Source organism: Acanthaster planci, linkage group LG06, assembly GCF_054643075.1.
Source record: "Acanthaster planci isolate LZ-2023a linkage group LG06, COTS_SCS, whole genome shotgun sequence".
NCBI classification, from domain to species: Eukaryota; Metazoa; Echinodermata; class Asteroidea; order Valvatida; family Acanthasteridae; genus Acanthaster; species Acanthaster planci.
Genome location: NC_141782.1, coordinates 11,974,000 through 11,990,477, shown reverse-complemented (window position 1 = coordinate 11,990,477; position 16,478 = coordinate 11,974,000). Strand labels below are relative to the sequence as shown.

General features: G+C 40.6%; 1 protein-coding gene across 1 annotated transcript in view; it reads right to left on the bottom strand.

The window, feature by feature from the left end:
* LOC110990057 (uncharacterized) overlaps nt 1-16,415 on the bottom strand; it is a 32,577-nt gene extending 16,162 nt beyond the window's left edge. Inside the window, exons 1-14 of the mRNA XM_087138275.1 lie at nt 16,033-16,415; nt 15,458-15,497; nt 12,062-12,239; nt 11,022-11,188; nt 10,240-10,449; nt 9,843-9,938; nt 8,000-8,124; nt 6,600-6,813; nt 5,980-5,997; nt 5,175-5,491; nt 3,829-3,879; nt 3,675-3,719; nt 3,384-3,504; nt 2,730-2,876 (exon numbers count right to left, since the gene is read on the bottom strand). Of these exons, the coding sequence (XP_086994401.1) occupies nt 2,730-2,876; nt 3,384-3,504; nt 3,675-3,719; nt 3,829-3,879; nt 5,175-5,491; nt 5,980-5,997; nt 6,600-6,813; nt 8,000-8,124; nt 9,843-9,938; nt 10,240-10,449; nt 11,022-11,188; nt 12,062-12,239; nt 15,458-15,497; nt 16,033-16,140 (1,837 nt within the window). The 5' untranslated portion in view covers nt 16,141-16,415. The remainder of the gene's footprint in view (nt 1-2,729; nt 2,877-3,383; nt 3,505-3,674; nt 3,720-3,828; nt 3,880-5,174; nt 5,492-5,979; nt 5,998-6,599; nt 6,814-7,999; nt 8,125-9,842; nt 9,939-10,239; nt 10,450-11,021; nt 11,189-12,061; nt 12,240-15,457; nt 15,498-16,032) is intronic.
* Nucleotides 16,416-16,478: the final 63 nt, after the last annotated feature.

Below are 16,478 nucleotides of genomic sequence, written 5' to 3'. Positions count from 1 at the left end.
CCCTCCTCCTTCTGCCTTGAAGAAGTCGTCTTATTTTCCCCGTTTTGGCTTATGTCCTGGGAATCTCATAAATGTAATTGTGGGCATGCAGCTGTTGCTCTCTGTGGTTCTTAACACCCTTGTGCATCGATTGTAGGCACGACGTCACAAGTGAATCACAAGCAGATCATAAAGCATCCGATCCCAATTAGTGTCGCAGACTATCCCTTTGAATAGCTTGTGACAAAGCCATTCCCCTGTTATTTGTGTCGTAACTTACGACCCACCCTGCTATTTGGCTAGTAATTGGCTGTAAATTAGTGGACCATACCCATCTATGAAGGTTTTGCCACAAAATGACCAAAAATGACAGTGATAACTGGAATAAGTCATGACACATGTTCACGTCGGTTGCACTGCAACTCGACAGCTGAAAAAGACTGTGGGCTTGTTCTGCTGCTTGTATTTATTCATGCTTTCATGCAGCAAGTCGACTGTGTGCGGCGGTTTCCTCTTCGGAGAAAGCTTAACGGCTATTTAGTGGTTGAACGCAATCTTAAAGTCAGTTCACGCAGGGAACGAAAGCGAATACGAACGCGTTCGTGACGTCAGATCAGATATTCGCGCTGCGAATTAGCCAAAATTGAACACTATTCAACTTTACGACTTGCGCTGCAAACGTTTCGCGGACTCCAGTTCCCTTTGCTGTCGCATTCGCCCGAAGTGTGAACCAGCTTTTAAGAGCAATCACACTTGTCAGGTCAACACTTGACGAAAAATGGGGTGAACTGAAGGCCGAACATCACAATGGTGTCGACAATGATAATCCTTGCCTTACGAAAGCTTTTTAAAAAAATTTTTTTTTTGTATTTTCTTGAAACAAAAGGCATGCACGTCTATTAATGGTTAACTTTCAAACTTCAATACAAAATTGAGAGAAAAAAAATCAGCTTAAAAGTCGGTTCGCGCTATCTGTATACGAAATACATTGACCACACAAAATCAGTCTCAGCGAAAATAAAGTCAGTAATATCGGCGGATTCTATGACACAAATATTTCCATAAAATCCTCATTTCACAGACCCTCGATTCTTAGACACCCACTTACTTGAATGGGACAAACAGTCGGGGTCTAAGTGTATTCGGTCAATGTAAGCACTTAACTTGATTAAGAACTACTAGTCACCACTGCACAATAAGATCGCATAAAGATAGTTCCCGCGATGTCGTCCTATGCTTCATACCCAAGAGACAGTTACCTCGCCGGCAAAAGGGCTGTCGAAAATGTGATTTCCTCGGAATCATAACAGTACCGGCGGCAAATATTCTTTAAAAAATACATTCCCACAGTGGGTATCTCCGGCAGTTCACTAACGCATGAGTAATGGCATTTCCTCCTAGCCCAAATCTTTTTCTTTATTTTCTTTAGTGAACTGTTCCAGTGTACCACTGATGAGGTAAAACTGAAAGTCGCATTCCTTTTTCGATGTGGAGGTCAAGGTGTCCGGAACCTTAACTATTCATTCGTTCCCTAATTTGAATTTCATCTATCTTCCATACCTGTTTTATCTACATGTTGATACGATAATAGGGAGGTTTGTTATTTAACAGTGACGTCAGTTGGGTCGGTGCAACTCGTGCGACTGCAAGGTAGCGCGGTTATCGAACAGAGTACATTTCGCAAACGCAAAAAGGGTCTTTCTGTATGCGCTGAGCACAACAACCAGTAAGTGCTCGCTCAATCTCTCTCTTTGTGACGGGGGGGGGAGGTACTTGTGTCTATTGTCATCCCATCGATTTTGTTGTATGTTCTTTTAATTTGTGTAATACTGAAGAACAGCAAACTGTTTGACTGTCAACGGCCGTCAGCACCCTTTTTTTGAAAAGCTTGATACTGGGGTCCATTTCAGTATGTAACATTTTAGCTGATGTCTAAATAAGCTATTTAACCCTGTCCACTCTTTAAGAATTAAAAGCGTTTCAGGCGCATATGATTCAGAGTTTGGGCGATACCATCCATTACGTTGTCGAGAGGTAGAGAAAATATCACCAGATAGTTAATGTTCCGAAGTTGTCTTCTTGTGTTCCTGCCATAATACTAAAGATGGCAAATGGGAAGTGATGAAAGATTTGGCACATGGCATCCTGCCTTTCAGCGTTGTATTCCTCGTACCGTGATACATTTTCACGGGATGTCAAAATCTCCCAGGTGACGATTTGCGGTGCCAAAACGTAGCCGGATAGGAAATGAGGCTCAGTCGCAACATAGGGCGATATCCCATATTAACCCCGTATACTATTGGGACTTCATTAATAGGGATCGCGTCGCACAAAGACACGGGCAGTTGTGGGCTACATTTACGGTTTGGGCTCTGGGGGTTCAAATTAAAACCGCTGCACTTCTGTTTTACATACAAGGTTGGGGCTACATCATTTTGGCCCTTCAGCGGTTACATTCAGATATGGGGTAAACTGCAACTCAGGCTAGATTAGGTACAATGTTTGGCGGTAAAATGTAACGGGGCTTTAGCACCTGTGAGTGGTGTTTACCTTTGATGAATAGCGCCCCCGTTGTTCAGGGATAATCATGTTTTGTTTATCAGAGCTAAATTAAACCAGCATAAAAAACCCTTCATTTCTTCCCCAAGTACATGTAGTGACGTAACACCCTAATTACTTCCTTTGATGGTGGAGTTTTTCTTGTATCATAATGTCAACGAAGTGCAGAAGTTAAAAAAAAAAGAAATTACCTGAGATGTTTTCTTTCGCATGGAACTCCGTGATTTCTTGGGAGAGAAAGGGCGCCCTCCATCCGTCCGAGCTGAAGATGAGGTCTGAGACATTGGGGAAGGCGACGCCGCTAAATGCGTTTGCGTCATCGACCTGCACTTGCATAGCTTGAAACAAAAATAGCATACATCAAAAGAGATGAGAACAAGAGGTATGCGGCATTCTGGAACAATGACGTTGTATATCCTTGTTTTGCTACGTCAAAAGTGCCAACCGTACGGTGGGCAAACTATCATGGCTGGCCTTGAACACAAACCCTCCCCCCAAAAAAAGAAATTCAAAAAGGTTTTCAAACAAATATCTCACAGGAACATTATCAACCATAAATAAGGAATACTTCTACTGAACACTAAACGAAGTTTACATTTCAGTGAAAAAATAAATATGCAACTGGAGGCAAATTTCTTGACTGGGCACATTAATGGGTTTTGATCAAATGTGACATTACACATGAGCTTCTCTGTTCTGGTTTTATTTTGGAGTAATCCACTAATTGCCCATTGCTGGCTCTGTTAATAACCAGAACCGACACTTTTTTTCTACAAATAAAAGGAATTTAAAAAAAATCGCCAGTAACGTTAGCAAAAGTCAGAAAGGTACTACGAAGTTGTTACCAACAGTCTCTGACGCAGCCGTCACAGAGACCACTTCTCCAGGCTGCCGGGCCTCAGCAAGACGGCTCCCCAAGTTCAGGCCAAGAATTTCAGTTGCCACCAATAGTTGTACGGCGCCTTCCTGCGGCATTGAATGCAACAACGGTGTTACATGTCTGTGAGGACTTCATTAACTGCAACTACTTCCTTTGAATATATGTACAAGTAATGATGGCCGACAGGTCATGGAGGGTTAAATTGTTAACAGGTCTTCTAAGGAATCACCTCAAAGACCATGAGTTTGAAACTTACCCGTGTTGAATTTTCTCCGAATTCACCAATTTCATCCAAGGCCTCCTATTAAAGGAGAAACAATGAAATACATCTTAGTATTTTGTTAAAATATTTCTTCGACTTGAATGGCATTGAAAAAGGTTTATCTTGTTATAGTGGAAAAATAACTTACTTCAAGAAATTGTGCAGCATTGTCGAGTGTGAGCGCTTCCGTTGTGCTAGGCTGAAAATTGGGAAATGCTTTAGAAAATCAATTTGAAAGTGGTTAAACAAACAGGAAATGCGAATAAAGGATAAAAGCAGTTGGTCTGTCGCGTTTGTAGACTGGAACCTCTGGTGCATAAAAAATCTAAATGAAATCAGTCCAGCCTCGCTCATGTTTAGCCAACAGATTTCGCCAAAATTTCCCCAATTAAAAAACACCGTCTTCAAAGTATTTCACAGCCATGTTTGATATCTCTATAGATTTCTGACAAGGACCTTCTTTTATTATTTTGCACAAGTGAGTTAAACATAAGTTGTTTCTTTTCGAAACCAAACAATAGACCTGCAAAGGTTCGACTTTAAACAAAGAAAGCAATATTCTCATCCAGTGGTCTTGTTGCGTTAATATATAGAGTGTGTTGAAACACAGGAAATTTGGACTCTTTTTCATGTTGTTTCTTGTAGTTTTAGTACTTTCATACATTATACCATGGAGGAAAGACACAGAAGGAGTTGTATTTGTGGCACTTCAAAGTGTTCAGTGATGGTCACCGCCAAGTCAGAGGGATAATAGAAAACATTCCGAAAATGCCCGATTACTGCCTGCATCTTAAACTGGAGAAGCGGCGCCTGGCAATACTAGCAATGGGAAATAGAGAGAGAAATCCCTGGTATTAGACCCACGTTTGCCAATGTAAATAAACTTTTAAAAAATTGATACACTGTTCCATTATCCATGCAAAGTTTGTAATTCTAGTCTCCTCCGTCCAATACATCAGTGTTCAAAGACTTGGTATTTGGCGAATTTGGCTAAGACTAGCTTTTGTACAAATGCCATAATAAAAATGATTCAAACAAAACACAAAATCTTGTAAACAACTGGGCTATTTATTCCCAAAATAACTCCAGATGAGATAGCTCATTAAGGGCAATAACAGCACATATAGATTTAGGGCACACAGCGTAATGCAAGCAGCTGTGCAAGCATTAAATTTGATGTTGTCATGAGATAATACCAAGCACAAACAAAGCATGAATATCCAATTTACTATACCCCAGTGCGCAAAGTTTTAAGGATGTAGATTACCAGCGACAAATTGCAGCTGCGATCAAAGGGTACAAAGGGATTTCGTGGTTGTGAAACAGATGGTGCGTCGCCAGCGTTCGCTGCGCTCTAGTTCAAACTCCTGTGTCCTTCCTCTGTATATGATGATACTTAAAGATACCTATAATCTGGAATTTTCCTTGGTAGGAAAGTGTTGTACTCACGACAGTTGTGACAGTTTTAAAGCCTTCTCCAGTTCTGATACTCACCGGACTGTCAGTGTTTTCAGGGCATTTGCAGCTGACCCCTTCGTCAGGGACCGTCGGACACACTGTCTTGCTGCAATCACGGTCTGTTGCCTCAGAGGTTGTCTGGCACGTGACGGCGTCGCCACAGTCGCTCGTACCAACCTCTGTCATCGGACTCGTGGCCTCGGGGCACTCGCTGCAGTCGCACGGCGCTGGTTGGACCGTCGGACACCCTTCGTTCGGTTCCCCAGGTGATCCGGTCACGGAAGGTGACACTGTCATCGATGGCTGTGAGGTACAATCACAGTCAACCACACTGTCGTCACAGCTTCTGGATCCTATGCACACCAAGACCACTCCATTTTATGATACACTCACAGAAGATGCAAGAAAGCGAAGGATGTATTCACGTTCTCATGCACAATAAACCAAGGAAAATATTTTGGAAGATATAATTTCTCTTAAAAAATATAAAACCGGAAGGTGATACGTACATGTCTATCTGTGATAAATTTGTCGGCACTTTCAAATCATTGGCTTAACTATGGGGTTTGCACCTAACTGGAGGTCCGTGTAACTCCCTGGTCCCCCAATATGAAATTTTCGAAACGTAAAACCCTACAAGCCAGCCACAGTCCATCGGCTGTCGGTGGCCGTCTGAAAGAAATGTGTACAGCTTGAGGTTTCATCTTTATATTGCGCCGGCTGTTCCAGTACTTTTGATTTATTTAAACTTACTTGCACAAATGCATGAAAACTTTACTTCATTGTAAACAAAAAATTATTTGCGCGGCCTTTCTTACTACACAGAGAAACACTGACTCACCATTTCGGGGCATGAAATCTGTCGAGGTTCCCGCGGTCAAACCGGATAGCAAGAGCGTAAGTAAAGTGACAAAAATAATATTCGAAATAAATGAAATACCAGACAATTAGGTTTGTTTAGAATTTTAAAGTAGATTTACAAATGAAGGTTGATGTGTATATATTTGACTTGAATTTGATCAATGGTTGATTCTTTCTTTGAATTCAAGAAGTAATCTCAGCTCCCCTTTGAATTTGAACTTAGGCGGTGATGGATAGTTTTCAGGACCACCAGCAACCTCGTTTTCAAAGTCCTTTTCTTCTCCAAACCAGCTGCGAGTGAAACTTTACAAAAATAACCTCCCAGTGAGACTATACAAGGGTTAAAAAAAGACCCAACCGTCCTATAGACATCAATACCCAATAAACAACTCGATAAAATACGGCCGATCCTTTTGTTTAGATCCTTTTTAGGGTCATTCTTATTAAAGTCAAGACACTTCAACGAACGAGAGCCACAGATATTCAGTCGCTTGAAAGTCAAAAATCTAACTGAAAAACAACGCATAGAAAATACCAACCTATCACCAATTACGTGAATGATTAAAATAGCATATACTTGTAACACAAACAGATGTTTACTTGTTATCTCCAGCCTGCCTCGACCACCTAGCTTAGTTCCCATGCCACCGTTAAGGAACAGGTGGTCTCCCAGCAGATATCCGTGCACCCTGTCCGAGATCTGGAACTCGATAATGCCTCCAGCCCCTCCTCCGCCGCAGTAACTGCCGTTGTCGGTATTCTGGGCACCATCGGCCCCCCTCACAGAGAGAAAACCGTCATGGCGGACCTCAATCTGAAAGCCGTGGAAGGATATGAAACCTAATACTAAAAAAAATTCTTACAAAATTATAATATGATATTATTGCAAAAAAATCTAAAGAAACGTCACTGAAGAAAAAGAATGACAGGAATTAGGTAATATGTTACCAATTTGACTTAACACCTTGCATGTTCTAAGCCACTGTATGGAAGCAGTTCGATTTCCACACAAAGCAGTGTAAGTTTAACACCTAGAAGTCTTTTGTTTAGTTTTGTTTTGTTCTGTTTGTTTACTAATCGGACGTCTCAATGCAATATACAGAATTCAACATGGAAGAAACCTTAATGTAAAGATGCCACTTTGCTATAGATTGTATGTACCTCGAAAACAGGATAGAATCTGGGAATTCCACAGTAAAGCAGTGCGTGGAAGGAAACTTTAGAAGACATTAAACTTTTGAATGTGACTAAAAATGAAAGAAAGAATAGCTCGCTCGATGGTATCAGATTGCGAAGCGTAACCTAGTGAAAGGCAGTTGAAGCATATATTCTATAAGCTGTACAGATGAACAATGCATAGAACGAAGTGAGAGCGCTTACATAGAACTTCCGGTATTAAGACACATTAATCTAAAAAGACTCTTCTCTACTTTCGGACTATAAACACAATATTACGGTAACAGACGCAAATGGCCCATTCCATGTACGTGCGATTGTGAACATAAAGATTATTCTGGGGCAACTTTTCGTTGGCACTTGCTATACCATAAACATATACAGCAGGGCGTATTTCAAATTTGAATTTAATTTTCCAGTTGTACATGCAAAAATGGCAGCTTTAACATTGTAAAAAGAATGAATGTTTTAACGCCTTTAAAACATCTTCCTTTTTATACTCGACGAACTTGTTGTGGTGTTAATAATCCCAAGCTAAACACGCTGCGGTGTTCATTTTTTAAACAGTTACGTGTTGATGTGTTGATAAAGTTAGCGACACATTTGGGTGTTAATAACAAGACAAAAAACATATTTATCGGGTGGTACCACCTTCTGAACACCAAAACAGGTTTACATGTATTTCCAAAAAACAAAAAATGGTGTTTAATTTCAAACGGATATTTACTATTAACGCAAAAGCGCGTTTTTAATGAGCGTTGGTTTTTACAGTGAACACGCCTTTAAATGAGTTACACAATATTGCAAAAGTGAGTTAACATTACCTCCTTTGCTCTTAACCTGATCAGACCACCGCTCCCTCCCCCTGCACATGGTTCAGCTGAATATCTATCAAGGAATGCAGCATCGTAGGGTATCCCACGTTGTCCGTCCGCCGATACGTGGCTGCCTATTGTAAACGAGGCGCATGAATGAATATAGATTGTATGTAATCAAACAGTAAACAGTCTTGTCTTTTTCTCGACGAGAAAAGCATTACCATTTGCACCCTCTACAACATAAACTGCTGTATCTCATGCTTACGAAATAATCAAAGAAAATATTCACCAGCCAATGAAACGCTACAGGTAAAAAAATTACCAACAAAATGCATTTTTAAAAATGTGATGAAAAAGTGAATACATTTGGCACAGATTGGTAGGAAATTTCTCTGCTCAAACATAATGCATACACTGAGACAAATTTGCTGGGGATTACCAACAAATGTTTTACAAATGCAATGATTGGCTAAATATGAAAAAAGTTCTACCCACCCATATGTTTATTTATTAACGATTTGACTATTAATCCCAAAAAGGTGAAAGCAATGTTTGAGTAGTTTTACCGTGTCCACATGATTGGATCTGGCCAATCGTGTTCCAAATTTTGTATCTAAAGCAGTGAAAATTTTGCGGATCAAGTACGAGAGACCACATGTGTATTATAAAAAGCGGGAATTGATTTGATACCTTTCTTATTCAACCATTGCTACACAATCTATTATTGTAAAAGAAGAGCTTGTTTGTAATTTGGCCGCTCTCTTTTGATAATAATTTAATAAATGTCGTTGTGTACATGTAATGTGATTTGTTTGTGATTCAGCGTCAACTAGTACATTTTGTTTAATCACTGTTTATTGCTGGAATAGTTAGTGAACCTTTATCACCTTCATTTGTATCTTTGAGTTTGATGTATTGTAATAAAGTATGTAGTACTTCTGGCTTGTTTTCAAGCTCAGTCTGTCAGGTTAGCAATATTGAAAACAAAAAAAAATATGTTTAACAAAATGTACGAATTTCTAATCCAACATACTTGTATAACGTTCTTGTGAATGTACCGTATACATGCGTTTCTAACCTACATACCCGGCCAACATAAGTATAATCCGTGTGTTAAAAAGGGCCATCAATTAAGTTCATTATATTAAGCGGTATTTTATTTACTGTACTCTACATGCAGTTTTGTACTTATTTCAAGACATACCCGAGTTAACCTCGCCCTCTCGAGCAGATTATATCGATCACAAAGACCAACAAACAAATGGTACGTTCCTGTATTTATTAATATCGTGACCTTCCCCTCACACATTACCTATACCCCGTGAACAATGGAATTTTCCCGATCCTCATTTTATGCTAATGAGGGTCACGTGGTACAAAATCCAGCGTTCTGATTGGTCGAGAGCCCGTCAGAGAGGAGGCAAAATATCCTGGTTAGACGGGCTGCACTACTAGGTTAAAACGGTTACACCAACCTATGGTTAATTAATAATGTCAATTAATGTTTTGATTGCATGATAAATAAGGTTAATTTGAAACACGTATCAAAATGAGTTTCTAACGTAATTCAAGGTATTACAAAGATCCAATAACGGTTGGGCGTAAAGGTGAAATAGGAGAATGATTAACAAAAACGTATATGCACACCGGTCGCCTTGTTTAGCGCAGACAATCCACAACCTAGGCAACCAACTCTGTCCTTAATTGACAAAGATCCATCAACAAAACGGCCAAAAAGCCCTTGGGTACATACAATGCTCATCCGGATTTCAATGATGATCGCATCTCGTTTTCACCCTCTTATGCAATGCAACTTATGATATGTATCTGATTTCCCTTCTCTTTTTACCAATGGTGATCTTTCCTTTAGCGGTCACTTCCAGCGCTCCTCCACCTTTAGGATTTCCAAAAACCAGAACATTTGGTTCATATTCAATCTTCCCACCTGCGGAAGGTAAAGATATTTGGTTCAATCAATCTGGAAAATTCCATCTAACACAAAATGAAAGGCCCTAGCCAATCAAGGCTAGCAGACCCCAGCACCCATTCGGTTCAACATTGAAAATAATGAACTGAGGATGCACCAGCTCGTGGTATGGGTTCTTACAAGGCACATGACCAGTTATGTTGACTGAGATTTAAACGTTCTTTTTTTCAAGATGTTCGTACACAAATACAACATTGTAAGTAATTCTTAATTCCAATTTAGTTTTCTGACTTATGTCTCACTGAGGTTACCCTAATACCTGCACTTCCTCCAAGTAGATGGTAACCATCTCCGATCAGATACGGGTAACCATACTTAGTCTCCTTCCAAATCAGTTTGTCACCCGACAGGGACAACGTCCTCTCGATGAAGGCTTCCCCTCCGGTGCCCCCGTGGCCCCCACCGCCTGGGGGTTTCGGAGGTTTACCGTCTTCTGCCAAGAGACCTCCACCTCCTGGTCCGCGTCTTGCTAATGAGGAGGGTTAATGTAGAACGAGAAATCAGCTGATTTTTTCCCCGGAAGATTTGGAAATCCTCACGCTCTTCTTAACCGGTACCCTAAACAGAACCCACCCTCTGTTAATTCTTATCACTTTGTGCCCCCGCACGTTAATTTCGTGTAAAGTCTGTATGACTTCAGGATCGTTTTTAAAGTTTGACTTCATAAAGATTCAAACATACAGCCACAGATATAGATTCCGTTTATTTTTGCACATGCAGAAATCATTCGAGTTTCAGTAAAATTTGGTACTGCACCGGTAAGATTTGCAGGAGTTGAAACCGCCCTGTGATCAGCCAGCTCCGGTTTAAGGTTTTTAATGGGGCTTATTAGAGTTAAGACATAATTAAAATACAAGCACCTGTAAAACATTTCTGAAGGGGCCACAGGTAACCCTGCGAGATTGATATATGCCCTACTGCTCAATTAAAAAATATGTATTGTAACCTCCAAGTCCCTTACAATGCCAAAGCCAACAATACAAGAACAAAGGGTAAGGGTAAAGTTGCACGCAATGAAATGTAAGGGGAAATCTTAGGTACCACCATAGCCTCCTAACGACCCAGTTTCACTGGCGAGGTTCAGATAGCCATCCAGTATAAGACGGGTAGCGATCTTGATGTCCCCATGCAGACTCTCCACAGAAACAGCCGGCCCACCAGAGAAGGAAACTTGGAGACTCCCGTTTAGAACTATGCTACCATTATGCCTGGCATTGAAAATACACACAATCAACGTTGCTCTATCGCCCATAAAATTCATTGGTCGATTTTTTTAATGATCAAAAAGGCGATTTGGGTTGCTCTTTCACTTCTTCCCTCAAAGGACTGTAACAAGTCCTAGAAAGGCTAAAAGGTAAATTTCCAGATATTTCAGCACTCCCCTCCGAAAAAAATGCCGCCTCCCCGAAAATTTGGTTTCGGACAAGCCTATGATATGAAGAGTGCACGTATAAAAGCACGTATGGTCAAATTATAAACACAAATTCTTCAGCCCCCCCCGGTTTTAATCTTCCCTTTTGAATAGGTACACAATTATGTTATCTAAGTTGTGTATATTTTACTTTCCACGTTGCATGTGCAGTGTTTGCATGTTTAAAGAAAGTTTTATCTTGATTTTTTGACGAAGGAAATTAGTTGGACATCTCAGAGGGGCACAACCTTTCCATCCTCAGAGGCTCTATTTATTTTACGAGGGAGTTCTGATAGCGTTCACTTTTTTGAATAAACAGGCAATGGAATACCAAAGAACACGCACACATGCACGCATTGCTTGTCAAAAGTATGATTGATGCTGTGTGTCTGTTGGTTTTCTGTCCGTCTGTCCACGCATTAAAACTGATTGTAAATACAGGCCCGCTGATAGCATGCCTGACGCCGTTTGAGACCTCAATTAATAATTCTTTAATACTCCCGGCTCGAGAATCGGCCACAATTTGACCATCAAGCTTTAACATCTGAGATATTTTCTGTCTTTTGCCTGCAGTTAGTATGACGTGAATAGCCCGCAACACGCATAGGACCCCAAACCCAGAGCAGCACAGTACTAGGCTTTTGGAGACAATTGGACCAATGGCACGTACCTGAATACGGCTACTTGATAGTGCCACTGCTTGTCAGTGTCGTCAGTGTACACCCTGTCTTCCAGATTTCCTCGAAGTATCTTGTCAAGCTCCGTGGCACTGTCGTCGGCTGAGTATCTCCATGTGGCATCTGAAGTGTTCACACGGAGGATACCTCTATCCAGCATTAGCATTTGGTCTAGGAATCCAGCATGACAGTGGGTGAAATGTAGATGTTGAGCAAGACATGAAACTCAAGTCGCTTTGCAATGTTGACACCTTTTGTTTTACACCGGTTCTGCACGAGGCAGGCAATTTGAAGCGTGACGCTTGCAACAAACCATGACATTCGTTGTAAAATGAATGTATACATATCGGCACAAGTAACACAAACGCTCCAAATAGACGGCGTGTGCAAAGACAAAAGTTCTCTGCACCGAAACATCTTCCTGAACAATCAATTAAATATTGTAAAAAAGCCTGCCACAGGTGCTGATGGAGTTTTTCTCCTAAACCAAAGGGGTCTATAAAAAGACAATAAAAACATTGCCACGGCCGAAAAGATGTTACTTTCGAGAATTTCTGGCTAGCCAGAAGTAATTAGCTCAGACTTCTTGCACTGCTTTTAGTACAGTTTCGAAAAGGAGGAAAAAGGCCAATGATACATATGAGTCTCATGCAACCAAACTAAGGTTTAGGAAATCTGTTATTATAATTACGATTATTTAACAGCCCTCCTCCCACAATATTGTAAAAGACCATATAAAATTACAAAAACGGATCATTTACAAAAGTCCGAGATAATGAGCTACCAGGTCGGACAGCACTTCTAAAATTCTGGTCTTTTTGTGAAGAAAATAACGTTTTCCAATGTTGCAATGACAAAAATATGCAAAAACTACATGCTTGAACGTTATTTGAAATACAAGTGCGCTGCTCATTTTATTCCTTATGCCCTCTTGAGAGATGTGGACGTGCAATCCGATTTATTTTATTTAAGGAATACAAGACTTCACGGGTATCGACATCCTTGGATAATACATTGAAGGATGACGACATCTTTTGATGCAATAATTATTCTGGTGAACTTTTAAGAGATGACATTTGGAGAGAAGAATATCGACAGCCGAAAATAAATCACAATCTGACAACATCATGAGAGTAGGATGACGTCGACATTTGTAGAAAATGTATTATCTAGGGATGTCGATATCCCGAAAATGATAAAATTGTTCTCGGAAGTCGACATCCTACTTTCGGGATGTCTTCGTCGAGTGATAAAGTTTCTCAGACTATATCTCAGAAAACTGACATATTACTTTCAGGATATCATCACCCCGTGACAATTTGTGACAGGAGATCTTTCATCGTTAAAAAAGCCATATTGGTCGGGAATGTTCGTTTTCTTGGTATGCGACCGTAACGCGTGCGTTTTGTGGTCGTTCGTGAATCAGCGAAGTGTAGTTTCGACCAAAGGAGCTTAAAAAATTGCACCCTCCCTTGGTCCAGCTAAAGACTCGTTGACTTTTTTTTTTAGAATACCGCCATTCCTCGAAAAAAAAAACTGTTTCAGGGAGTTGCCAACTTGCCTATAATCGTACCTCCATCCTGTGAGAAAAATGATCTCAAGTATAATGTTACTTCCAGAGTTCCGATAAAAGCACCTTGTGGGGACATTTTGTTTTTGCTGGCATATTTAGCAATGTTCAGCTGTTATCTTCAAAATGACACCTGTATAAATATAATGGAGCCAACCTGGCGTCTTAAAATTTAATAACACATAAATTGTTTTTTCTCTTCCGTGGCGATCAATTTGCATCAAGATTTCAGTAAATATTTGACAAAGGGGATGATTAAATAGCGAGGAATGATTGCCATGAACAGCTGTCTTGTTTATTCTCGTGGGAAAATGAAGCATAGCCACACACAGTGTCCCACGTTTATTGGGCAAGTTTCATTTTCATCATCTGCCAAGTCGGTAGTATCAGAGACGACGAATGTGTGTAGGCCCTATTAAACACGTAGTGTGGACAATGAAAAACCTTTAAGATAAAGATAAGGCGCATGGTATCTTCCACGCTAAAGACACTGTGAACGGGCTGGCAACTTTCGGCTGAAAAAAAATCTTCCTCTTCAGCATGCTGCGTCCCCATCTGTATGTACAACCGTGTGTACAACTATTGTACACCCACAACTGATACCTTATTCGTTGGGTGACTGGTCTCAAGCCAATTGGGCAATCCCATCCTCCTCGAGATTCCCTCCTTTTTTTTTCATAATGTTTTTCATAATTTTCATTATGGGGGAGGGGATGCTCCTTTGCTCGCCGCGTGACGTCAATGCTCTCCTCTGTAGCCTCAGAGCTACTTTGTAATAACACACGGAGAAAAAGTTGGTGTTTCCTTTGTCTTACACCAGGTGAGTGATTGGTTTTATTTGGATTTAAGGTGATTTGGCTCAACCTAATGACACTTTTGAAATTGTAAAATTCCATCTTTCTTCATTTTTCCCTGACAACATTTCTTCAGGCAACATTACAACCTCAGAACTTGAAAGTTGGCTAAAATCAACCCTGATCCAAAGGTATGCCTCCAAGGTTGGCGTCATGATGGCGTCATCAGGAATCAAATTTAAAGCAAATAAATTTGATAATTTGAACCTTTCACAGTGCATATAAAACGGAGACCCAGACTTTGCCTGCCGTCGCTGTGCATCTCGTTTGCGCGCGTGTAAAGTCTTCGCACGAAAGGTTTGGGATATTTACGACGGAAACATGGAGTTACGTATATTTTCTACAAACAAGTCGCCCAATGACAACTTGTTCCATCCACAGCATTTGGGCATTTCCGGACATAAGGAGCACGTGAACGAAATGTTTGCAACCTCCGTCAGGTAAGGTATGGAAGGATGAATTCATACCCTCGCATTTGCGGCAGTGTAAAGAAGGTATGTCCAACCTGGGCTAGTCTTCTCACACGCACAGTTATGACCCTTACTTTGGTGTGCTTGTGCATTTAGTTTTACATAATGGCACTTTAGCACGCCCAAATTGAGCATGCATTTGACATTGACAATTAACTACAGTGGTAACAGAGGATGAAAAGTCCTAATATGAAAAATTAGTCCTGATTTTATGAAGGTCTGAAATTCTCACGACACCCGGTACCAGCTCATGTTGAACGAGATAGCAAACGGAAATGTGGAATGACTATTTGAGTCAGCCTGTGTCGGATCAAGAGTTACTAATTTCAAGGTTTTTTTCCACTGTTGGTTAAATAAAATAAAATACATAACAGCCGACAGGAAACATGTCCCGCCTTTTTCTTTCTTTCTTTTCACGGAACCAATTTGGCATTACAATCATGCTCATAGGCAATCAGATTTTCAGAATTTGAAAAAAAAGGACAAAGAACTTACAAACTTCGCTTGAACTTGAAACTTGAGAAACGAATGTCGCCTGTAAATAAAACGCCAAATCCATGCTTTTAACAAGTAAAAGTGTAATACAGGCGATTCACAGTAGTGCGCCTCCAAGAGTTTGCAACGCGTTGATCAATCACATGTCGACCCAATGCACGTTTGGAAAGGGTCGACAGATTTCGCGCTCTGTGATTAGTCAACGCGTTGCAAACTCTTAGAGGCGCAGTATTGTGAATCGCCCTTACTGCGCACACAACCAAAACATTTGAAATTTTGATAAGGGATCTTCGCAATATATGCCGTGGGTGGCCATTCAATTAAATTATCGTTCTTCTTCTTTAAATTAAAAGACATGACTCACACAGAATTCACTGAAGAGCCTAAACTTCCTGCGAACACTGCTGTAATGAATTACCAACGCGGGGGAGGGAAATCTCAAATAAACTTTTTTTTGAAATTCAAAAACTATAATACACGCCAATGATGCAAATTAGAGTACCAACATGTAAAAGCCAAAGACTCGAATACAATCCCACACACTGTGCTTAAAAAAGTCAAGTTTACCAACTCACCATGAAAGCTATACGGAGAATGACGCTGACCAATTGTGCATCCGCAGTGACCATCTTTACTCTTTTCATACCGTCGCAAGATGATCTAATGGAAAGAGTGAAGCCCATGTCTCGACTATCTATGTAAATGAAGACTCCACACTGGGGCTATAGCGGCCTTGATTACATCGTTGTCGGCCACAAGCAGATCTGATTCCCTCACAATAAAGTGCCTCAAAATGTTGCATTCCAGCGCACGTTCGGCTTCTCAAAACACATCTTGCCCCCGCCAAACACGGACAACTCTCTCCGGTAAATTGCTTTCACGTTGTCTTTTAAATGGCATTTGCTTGGCTTGATTGGATTCACGAGCGCCTGTGTATCTGCTTAAAATCAACACAATTTTTTTACAACACGAATAGCAGGAACAGACTTTGTTGACTCAGTGGTCGATATTGACCAAAAAA